This window comes from Halyomorpha halys, unplaced genomic scaffold, assembly GCF_000696795.3.
Source record: "Halyomorpha halys isolate HHAL.00 unplaced genomic scaffold, Hhal_1.1 Scaffold987.1, whole genome shotgun sequence".
NCBI classification, from domain to species: Eukaryota; Metazoa; Arthropoda; class Insecta; order Hemiptera; family Pentatomidae; genus Halyomorpha; species Halyomorpha halys.
Window position 1 is genome coordinate 130,551 of NW_027108701.1, and position 11,835 is coordinate 142,385.

Below are 11,835 nucleotides of genomic sequence, written 5' to 3' on the forward strand. Positions count from 1 at the left end.
TTATTTTCGAGAAAAAAAAATTAATGATCAGGGAAAGCGAGAATTATGAACAAAAGTTTTATTTTTCTGTTGCTATAAAATTCATAATTTAGGGTTTCTTGAGGTGGCAATAACAAATATAAAATTTTAATTTAATGTTGTCTCATCTTCTTTGGAGCGCGGAATGTACTGCTCGGGTGTCTTTCTTAATGTAGAACAGGCTTTTGATCGAGTCTGACATTCAGAACTGCTATACAAGATCCGTAAAATCCTACCCCCTACATACTTCCTCATCATCCGTTCTTATCTCTCCGGCAGATTATTTCAAGTAAATCACAACAGCGCTCATTCATCCCTATTCCGTCAGTCTGCTGTCGTACAAAGGGTAGTATCCTAGGTCCTATCTTATATATATTTTTTCCAACTGAAATCCCAACCCATCCTAACACTATTCTCACCACGTATGCCGATGACACATGCTTATTGTCAGTGAACAATGATCCTTACATTCTCTTCCAAACTCTCCAATCCCACATTACCACCTTTAGAGAGTGGTGCCAAAGCTGGAGGATTAAAATAAATTCCAATAAATCCCACCATATCACTTTTACCCTACGTCGTAAACCCATGACATCTTGCCCCACAATATCCTTTAATAATACCCCTTATTCCCGTCGAACAGATCCGTTACTTAGAACTACATCTGGACAAACGACTGACATGGAATCCTCATACCAGACTGAAAAGACAGGAGACTGCTCGCCGATTCCGATTATTACAATATTTACTAGACAAACGGTCTAAACTGCCAATCCATCACAAAAGACTGATCTACAGGCCGATCTAGACATACGGAGTTGAGCTTTAGGGCTCCACTAAACCATCAAATTCCTCCCGAATGCAATCCTTACAGTCCAAAATCCTTAATACTCCTTACTTTGTCATGAATCAAGTCACCTATCAGGACCTCATGTCTCATATGTTGCAGATTTGGCTAGAACCAGGTACCAATCCTGAAACTTTCCAACCACCCAAGTCCACTTGTTTCTAACCTGGCTTCTCCTTCATTGCCTAATAATCCTCCTAGGCGTCTGAAAAGAAGATTGCCTCGAGAACTCCTCTAGAAATTTTATTGGAGTTCTATCAATGGGTAGATTCTCTACATGTTTGTATTATCTCACTATGTCACCTACAGCAAATTTACTTGTTTTATATATTTTTATACAGTTGTAAATAACAATAAATAAATTATTAAAAAAATTTAAATAATACAAAAATATAACAAAATATGACGAACCCGTGCTGCAATGAGGAAGATCGGTCTTGGTTTTATCGATCAAATCGGATTTCTGTATTTTACTTTTTTCTCCTTTAGTTATTCATAAACTAAAATGAGTATGGAATGTAACACATTGATACTTTATCAATTACTTTATTAGATATAAATTGGTTTGAAAGAAGTTTCGACCTTAAAATTTAGGAAATAAGCTCTTTGGGCTCAGTATAACTTGTACTTTCCTTGTTTTATATTCCTTTTATGAAACTTGCTAATATATTTTTATTTTAATACATGAAACAAAAAAATAAAATAAACTATTTAATTATAATTTTAGCTCTCGGCTCAAGGTGGATAACATTCACTTTATCAATATTGACTCAAATGTCAATTGTTTGTAGAAGTGACGTGACCAGGGTCATAACAATTATAATTTAAATGTTCATTGAGTTGCAACTAAGAATATAACTCTACAGATATGAAAACGTCACTATCAAAGACTTCATCGATAATGAGCACGTATATTAATGACCAACTATTTATTCTTTGTCGTAATTAAGAAATAAATGTTTACGGTATGAGATTTCACACTTTTCTAGTATAAGTATCTTGGGAAATCTTTTTGAGTGACATTAATTACAAAGAATAAAATACTAATAATATTTTATTAATCAATCATTAAAAAGAAATTAATTTTTGAAGCTTTCGTATACACCAATTCTGATATTTGATGAATGATTTCTGTATGGTTCATATTAAATCTTTTTTGGAAGGACATACCAGAACCAGGATAGATTTGGTTTTCAATATGGACAAAATAGACTACTTCGTCCAATCCCGAATAAGATCAATAAATATTAATTATCCAGACAAAACAATACTTTCCTTTTTTTTTCTTTGTTCTTTTTCTATTTTTGAAAAAATAAAATTAAAAAAAGGATTTTTAGTGCTAACTAACGAAAGAGTTGATTGCCCAATCATACTCCAATTTACAGTGAACATTTGAAAATAACAACAAAAAAGAAAGAATATTTATTATTATTTGGCTTAGCGAACCCGAAGGTTCGACGCCGATACCACCAATGTTTCTCTACATACATCTCCACAGTGACGTCCGTCCAAATCCAAATCTACTAAATCAGTCTTAACGCAATCCTCCCATCTACGTCTAGGTCTACTCCTCGAACGTTTGCCCATCGTTTCAGTGTTTACTAACATTCAAGGGATCCGTTCATTGACAAGACCCACAAGCCCATCTTATTCACCGCAATACTCTAACCTGAATTATATTTACTGGCTGGAGTTCTCTCAATTCAGCATTGCGTAGTCTTCTCAATTCTTCGGTTTACTTTTTAGGTCCGAATCTTTGTATAAATCTTTGTTTAATTTAGGTATTCCCCGGAGTAAAAATAATGGGGGATATTACCCAAATTAATTATTATACTGGTAAGCTGGTTTAAATTAAGGAATTACTGATAGTTTGCTGGTAATGAGTGGACTGTATTTAAATAACTTGATATAATGGTTTTAAAATGAAATAAGCTCTATTCTTTTTAAAGTTTTCTGAAACAATTTGTTGTAAGGTTTGAGCAAAATAATTACAATGTATGTTAGTTGGTTAGTTGTAAATATGGTTTTATTACATTAATTGATGAAGGTATTACAGTTTACTTGGTTGATTATATGGAGCTTGATGGTTGGTTGTGATATGAATGTGATTATGGAAGGAGGGTTCTCTCTTCTCATCCTCCTGCCACCGCCGCCTCTCTCGCCTGAATCTAAGGTTTTACTCCCTCATCGTTGTGAGAACAGACCTTATTGAAGAGTTCTGTCCTCTTCTTCTCCTGTACAGGTCACGATGGCTTCTTTACTGGTACTAACCCCATTGTTTTTGGGGACCAAGATGGCTGCCCAGGCTTCCTACCGCATATCTTTGCCACTAGATGGCATCATGAATGTCTGTTCAGAAGTGAGGGGGCGCCTTACTTAAAAAATCTTAATGTGCTGTTCCTACTTTAATGTAAGAGATCACATTCGCATCAGTAAAGAACAACAGGAAAAAATATTATTGTAAATTCTAACTTTTAATTTTCTGGACAGAAGATGCCAAGCAATTTCGAAATCTAAAAATAACAAGTCTAGGAATAAAAGAGTGGCTATATGTGGAAATTTAACCACGCCTTTATTTCCTTATCAATTCCTTTTTTTTTTTTTTTTTATAGTTACCATGGAACCTAAATAAAGATAAATGAAAATCGCACAACATACAGTCCTAGGATTTATTTTTTTTCCTTTTCATAGCTAATAATTATTTATTCTACCATGGATGGACGAAACATTCTTTTTTGTCTATAGTAGATAAAATCAAATCCAGCCTGCTAGAAGACGTGGAGCCCATCATCAGTGGCTTACACAAGTTCACCATCAACATCTTCGTTATCTTCCTACCCTTATACTTTTAAGACTCAGAATGCGAGTTAGGGGTCTAATGTGGAAAATAATAGAATATGTTTTCTTCCGTATAAGGAAAATCACAATCTTTTATCATTTTATTGATAAAAATTCAGAAGAAATATGGCCAAAATAACTTCAGAGACAAAAATAACAACTTAAAAAGTCAAATCCACAACACTAATAAACATTGAAATGATAAGAAAAGTTACAGAGAAATGTTGTTCATACTTAACAGCCCTCATGGTCGCTCATCATCTACATAAGTACCCTAAGACTAATAATGTCTATTTCGTCAGTTATGTCCACGTTTTCTATTTTGTCCAGCGGATTGGGCAAAGCGCCTACTTTAATCAAAACTGTACGGTAATCTTACCTAATAATTAATATATTATGTAATAATGTACATTTCATTCTGATTTTAGTTTTCTATTTTATGTAAAGGTTTACAGTATACTACAGTCAAATATAAAATGGTAATTACTCTTGCTTAAAAAATGTTTTGACAATTTAATTCCTCTTCTTCGCTAATTTCACTGCTTCAAGCCCTCTCTGACGTGGGTTATAATATCTCTTCTTTAGTCGTCTCTCTTCAATGGTGCCATAATGTTTCCATTCCCGTTTCCTTATCACTTTTCCATGTCATGGATGTCCTGATGGAAATATTTTCCTTGATATTGAATGACATCGCCGAGATTCGTGGGGGAAATGCCAATGTGTGAGCATAGAAAATGGAGCTTTGCATCCTAATTTAAATATTTCATATTGGCAATTATGTTGAGAGGTAGAAAAAATATTCAACTTCTAATATGTCAATGTAATATATTGCAAATGTCATAGAAAAAAAAATGTATTTCCATAAAACCAGTAAACCTTACTTTAGCAATTTTTCTCACATATCGATTATTTATTTAGATTTTTTTTCTTTCAGGTATTTTGCTGCCATGGAGGTATACCTCCGCCTTGGGTTTGTCCCACCATTCAAGCTATACAGAACATACCCATTCCTCTTCCAAATCCTGAGATCAATGGGATCGCTTGGGAATTAATGTGGAACGATCCAGCAAGGTTGACCGGCCATGTTTAAGTATTAATTGAGTACTTTGAATTCAACGAATATCGATATTTATCTTCGATAATATCGAATGTCAGGATATAGTTGACTTAAAAGCAGAGGGTGCTATAACCCTACTTATCTTCTAAGCAAAAAAAAAGTAAGGGGTGGGGATTAGACCACGCCCCTTGAAGGCAACTTTATGTTGAAGTTGATAGGGATTCTGCACATTCATGCAATTATCTGTTAAACCGCCTATTTAATCGGAAATTTGCAGCGAATGTAAGTTGTAGTAAATTTCATGTCCAATAATTTGGTATATTTATAATAAAAATACATTTATCCGTTCTCAAGAAATTCTTGCTTATTGCTCTGTTCTGATCAGACTCATTTCAATGTGAATATTAAAAATCCCAAAATTGCATAACATACACAGATTATGGATTTCTCTAAAAAATACATTTTTAATGTCAATTCACAAACGGAGTTGAGCTTGGGGCTCCACTAAACCATTGAATTCTTCCTGGATCCAATGCTTACAGTCCAAAATCCTTCGTAAAATCTTTATTGCTCCTTATTTTGTCACGAATCAAGTCATCCATGAGTACCTCAATGTTCCATATGTTACCGATTTAGCCAAAACCAGATACCAATCCTTTCATAATAAACTTCCCAACCATCCAAAACCACTTCTTTCCAACCTGGCTTCTCCTTCATTGTAATCTGACAATCACGAAACGAAACAATTATGGAATAACGAAAACAAAATATTGATATTCTATCCCTAATGCACATTCTCATGAAATCGATAATGCGACAAGTTTTTGTAATATTTAATTTTGTTTTTTAAATAAATAATCTGCAAAAGTATTATCACAAAGAATATCAATGAGAACGGAACATAACTAGACAACGCCTTTATGATACTACCATTGTCACAATTTTTTTAATCAAAGTAAAAAATAATTATATTTTTTTATTAGGAATATTTTAGTATTCTTATTTTAGTCACTTAAAGATAAAAGAAAAAAAAAACTCAATAGTCGCTAGTGTCTAAATTTATATATTTATTCACTTTATAAATGTATACATACATTAAAAATTTGTCTAATTTATACATGTAAAAACAAATTCTTTATACATTTGTTTTCCAAAGATTTTATTTTAAAGTCCATGTATCAAAATGTATTCCCATAGTAAACTCTACTTTTGTCCTAAATTTGTTCCATAATGAAATAAGTTCATAGTTTAATACATTGTGTTCTGTTCCTTTTGAGTTTTTTGTAAAGTTTAAATCAATTTTGTATTTTTAATCATTACAAGTTTGAATTATATTGTACACCTGTTGAAATGTTTTTAATCGTATTGGATCTTTTTTTCTTTTTAATGACTCAAATCTTTCATTGATAACCGATATAGCCCCAGATTGGGAATATCAATATTCATTTCTCGGAGCCGCTATGAAATAAGTATTGACTGACCCAGGTGGGAATCGAACCCACAATGTTCTGACCAAGTATTTGGGAATCCTCGCCGTAACGTTCCCATTTCAAAATTAAAACCTTCATGCTGCCATTTTAAAGTTTATAAAGCTCTTTTGTACTAATTTGTTTTGTTGTAAAGTATAAAAACCCACACTATCCTTATTTTTGGACAATTATCTATGCTATTAAAAATTTCTTAAAATAAACCTTTTCTTAAAAAAAATTTTTTTAAAAACAACGATACTAAAATTCTATTGTTTATCTATTTTTTATACGAAATATTTATAAGGTATCGTACTATATCCATATATATCATCTATATCATATATATGCAACGTATCATATATAACGTATCATGCCTTTTGTATAGAGCGTTTGTTGGATAATTGATATAAAATAAATTTTAAACAATAAAATAAACAGGAAAGTAATTTACAATTTTTTTTCCTCTTTTTAAATTAGATATTGTTTTGCTATAATGGATACTTTGTTTTTCTATCAAACAAAGTCATTCTTCTATAAAGAAGCAAAAAGGCTCTACATAGCACCAATTGTGTATTTTTTCCCCACTTCATACTCCTCTGTCACATCAGTTACCATGCAAGCGTTTGTGCTGGGTTCCCAGAGAGATAAGAATTAAAATTATTTTATGAATCAGACGTTTTGTCGTAAATCATGGTGGCTGCTTTTGAGATCATGGATTCCTTTAAAGCTGATTTCATAGATTGTTGAAAGAATCTTAAGGAAATTTGTTTCCTTAAGACGGCAATGTTGATATTAAGTTATAAGTTACAATTAGTTAAAGGTAAAATATTGTAATTAGTAACAATTTAACATTGTTATGGTGCTACTACACATTTGCCATACTTTTACAAATTCATGCATGCGCAAGCTTGTAGATAGGTTATTTGGATTGGCTGGTACCAGTTGGTATGACTTTTGTGACCGTTGTGTTAAATGTCGGTTTTTGGGCACTAATCGTTACTACTACTAATTGTTATTAATACTAATCGCTAAAGAGCGCTTGTGCTGCATCTGCACGTTTGTATTAAGCAAATTGTTTTAGAACTGTAAACAGATTAATATTTGTGCTCTCTGTGTCTTAATTAATTAAAAACTTATTATCCAAGCATATTTAATATTCAATTCTAGTTTAAGATTGTATATTTTCAAATTCTATCGATTCGGTGTAAATATTATATTTCAAATTTTGTCAATTAACTTTAACGGTCTATTTTTTATTTAAAACAGTACAAATAGAATTTTTTAAAGACATTATGTATTTGAGTAATTAAATTAATAAATATATGATAAAAAATCTAGAACGAAAGTTGAATTTATTAGTTATGTAGTACTATTTCTATTCTCTCGATCACGCTGCAAGAGAAGCACTCGCGCTTCCGGGACGGGGTAAAGCAATTTTAACTCCGTCAGAGATATGCAGGCCTCTTGTAATTGTAAAGGAAATCAAACATAAATTGCAATCTATGTGTAACGAAAGCCCAATGAGCAAATTAAAAATTATTAAAAAGGATGTCAAGCCCTGGGGTACCTCCAGTCGCAAATCCCGTAGAGAGGAAGTTGTACTGACTAGGCTGAGAATAGGTCACACGAGGCTCACCCACTCCTATCTTATATCAAAAGAAACACCTCCGAACTGCCAGTATTGCAATAACAATTTAACAATAAGCCATGTTTTCCAACGATGCCCATATTTTACACCACACCTCAATAGCTTGGGACTAAGCCAAGATATCTCAAAAACCATTGAAGACGATGATAAGGCAATAGAATTGGTGTTCCAGTTTTTTAAATCACAAAATTTACTGACAAAAATATAACTTGATCGGAAGAAAAAAAAAAAAATAAATAAAATAAAAAAAAAAAAAATTAAAAATAAATAAAATTTAACGAATATTAGCAAAATTAAATAAAATATAAATGGCGTTGATGACCAATGAAGTTTGGCGCCACTAAACAACCAAACAAACAAACAAACTATTTCTATTATTTTATAATAGGGGTATTCATGATCTTTAGTTTAACATGTTAAATGGATAAACTTATGTTAAATGGAAAAATATTTCCTTCTTTTACCATATTAAATCGATAGAGCATTTAACATGGCTGAGAGTCTGTTACTAGGACTGCTAAATGGAGAATGACGTCATGCATAGACCAGCTTAGCTCGTCACTATTTTGTTTTTGTCGTAGTAACAAGCAATGTAGTATTATACATATTACTTGCTCGTAGTTTGTGTTTTGATTGTGTTAGTATTGTTTTGAATGTTTTTAAATCTGATAAAGCAATGGATGACAACAATAATAATGTAATGACAGTTGTCAATTTGCACATCTTGATTCTCTCCCTCACACGTTAGAAGATCAACCCAGTGGCCAAACTTTCACAACTTCCACTTTTCCTTCAGTTTAGGCATGTTGTAATAAATTACTTCAATCAAAACTTAAAACTAAACAATAACATGAAGTTTTGGAATGAAAGGTTATAAAACAAGTTACTCAGAAAATCCACTAGGAGTTAGTATCCATTAAACATGACTTTAAATAAGGCTGCTCACAATCCTATGCTTATAACATTTAACATGGTAAAACATTTTACATTTAACAAAACATCAGGAATACATTAATTTACTAAATTATTAAAATAAATCTTATAAAATAGGGAATGTGAAATTTCTGATAAAGTTAAACTGGAGATGGCTGCCAACGACGGGTTCAGCAATAACATCAGGAGATCAACGGGGCACATTTTCAACGAAAAAGCTTTAGACAGGTTCCTTCAAGTGAACCAGCTGTCCTTTATCATAAGAGCACACGAATCTCAAAAAGCTGGATTTCAGGTGATTATTTTCGGTTGTTAATGCTTGTAAATTTAGGTGTAGCAATAAATTAGTTGTTTTAAGCAGAGGGTGCCATAAATCTACTCGCCATTAAGTGAAGCCAAAAAGCCACGCCCACGACAGAAGGTTTACATTGAGGTTAATAGCAATTTCCTCCATTGTACGAGGGTAAGTCAATATTTATCCGCAATTTAGGTTTATTTTGTTTATGTTGGTAGCACTGTCGTTTTGCGTTGATGACGCATGCTTAGTTTATTTGTTGTTATGTCTATGCAAGTTTCAAGCTGCTAGGTTAGTTTCGTCATCGCTGTTGTGCTGTTAATCCTGGCTGCTCCGCTTTCCATTTGCACCAAAGAAGAGCAACGTTCAGTGATCCGTTTTTTGTGGTTGGAAGCGTATCAGGGGCAGAAATTCATCTAAGACTTTCGGTACAGTAAGGGAGCAGTATTACGTATGAATTGAAAAATTCAAAAATGGTCGCAAAAGTGTTACGCACGATGAGGGAGCCGGACGACCGTTTACTGCCACAAATGAAGAAAATATTGTGCGTTCACGTGAAATGGTGTTCTAAGACAGACGAGTAACTATTGACGAAGAGGCAAATCGTCAGCAAATTAGTCACGATTCAATCAATGAAAGAAACGGTGCATTCCTGGCTCGCATCTCAACCAAAAACCTTCTATTATGAGGGCATCATGAAGCTTGTACAACGATGGACCAAGTGCGTTTATAGCACTATGTCGAAAAATGATATACTCGGAAGTTTCCTATTTGATTACTATATTGCGGATAATAATTGACTTACTCTTGTAATCTAAACTGAAACAGAAGGCATCCAGTGATTGGCTCGTACTCTTCCCCTACTACTCTGCCACGCCTCCGGAAAGCACAAGACCCACCTTTTAGGCTTCACTTTTCCAGCCAGTGTGTGTGTGTGTGTATGTGATCAGCGTCGCTCAAAAGCGGAAAGTGTAGGAAATTTAAATCAAAAATTTAAGACGGGTGTGGTGTTACAGCAACTTATTCATTAAAATCTACTCACCACAAATGACACTTACAGAATCAATTTTTCATGATTTACACAAAATCGGCTCTAACGATTTTGATTAAATTCCATTAAAAAATGTAAAATTAAGATAACATAGGTATTTAATACCAGATCTCATATACTCTTGATATCATATACATGTTTGTGTGAGTGAATGTGTAGCTGTATAGCAATCCATAGGTGTTGATGACCAAAAAGTATTACGCCCTTAAACAAGAGCAAACAAACAAGTAACTTTAATTTTGTTTATTAAAAAAAAAAAAAAAAAAAAAAAAACGCATCTCACATCCAAACTAATGTTTACAAAAATTATTTGCATTTCATGATTAACTTAAGGATATAATGGGAAAAATGTTTTTACTGATAGAAAACACATTTCCTGAGATAATAAGATAATAAATAGTATACTCTAGATGTATTATATATCGTTAATTCCCACATTTTTAAACGAATACGATTTGCTTTTTCCTTAAAAAAAATTTTGTTGACCTACTTTACTAGTATTCTTATTATTATGTTTTGTTTTTTATCATTTTAGTGAATAAAAAATCATTTAATTGAATCAGTAATATTTTTTTCTGATTCTTCATAAAGAAGAGACAAATCGATTGGCATATAATAACCATGAAAAAATGTATATTTTTTGAGCTACACGACAAAATTACTCAATTTTGTTAATTTATTTTTTTTTACGAAAACGTGGGCCAGCCTTTATTCTCCCGGGAAAATCCTGAACATTTTGCAAAACGCTCCATCACAATCGTATGAATGACGTGGCAGTGCATGAAGTACGAAAAAACAAAAATTCATTTTTATATATTAATTAGATAATAAGGCTTATTCTGAGATTTTTTACGGTACGGTAAAAACCGAGCTCTCGTTATTATTAATTGATTTTTTTTGTTATATGGAACGCGGCGATATTTGATAATTACGAATTTATTTTTTATAAAAGTGAATATTTTTTCGCTACCCCACCGGCACTATTTTGGCTATAATTGGTTTAAAAAGTTCTAATTTGTCAAAATCCCAGCTTTGAATTTTTTTTATTATTACCTTTAAAAATATTTTTATTAGTTAATGGATATTTTCAAGTGGGATAGTAAATAAAATCGATAAATCATAACGGTGACTATATTCGTTTTAAGTACATTATTGTTGTGATGAGTTGAGTAACCTTCGCCCCGTTTCTAATATGGACAATTCTCCTTCACCTCAGCCAAGAATACATCCAAAAAATCTTTCCTGGATAAAATAAAAACATTTCCTTTTCTGGACTTGGTGATGGTGTGACCTAGATCCACAACCTTCTGGAGGACATCAGTTATCAACATTCGTCCTTCTGGTTTTGACCTTGACATTTGGCTAGTTGTGGATTGATTTTTTCATATGTGGTAGTTTTCATACGTTCGGGCTTTATCAAGAGGAAATTTCTCAAATTAATTTTAATGATTGAGAAAGCGGTATTCCATGAAACGTAGATTTCATTTGTACTTTTTTGTTTTGTTTTTCACCTACGTTTCTATCCAAGTTTTGGTTATTTTATGTGAGCTAAAAAGCGAAAAGAAACAGTTTCGTTCGTAGATAATATAGTGCTGGGAATATATTTATAGGAATGAGCTTATAAACTGAACGATTAGTTCTGCATGCATATAGAAAAATAAAAAAAATAAATATATATA

General features: G+C 32.4%; 1 protein-coding gene across 3 annotated transcripts in view; it reads left to right on the top strand.

Moving 5' to 3' along the window:
• LOC106687591 (uncharacterized) overlaps window positions 1-11,835 on the top strand; it is a 47,145-nt gene that overhangs the window by 31,659 nt on the left and 3,651 nt on the right. Inside the window, exons 15-16 of one of the 3 annotated variants that reach the window (XM_014431570.3) lie at window positions 4,638-4,793; window positions 8,928-9,067. In XM_014431570.3, coding sequence (XP_014287056.1) covers window positions 4,638-4,793 — 156 coding nt within the window. In that variant the 3' untranslated portion in view covers window positions 8,928-9,067. Of the gene's footprint in view, window positions 1-4,637; window positions 4,794-8,927; window positions 9,106-11,835 lie in introns of those variants that run through there. The other 2 variants (XM_014431567.2, XM_067046979.1) reach the window with 2 other exon arrangements.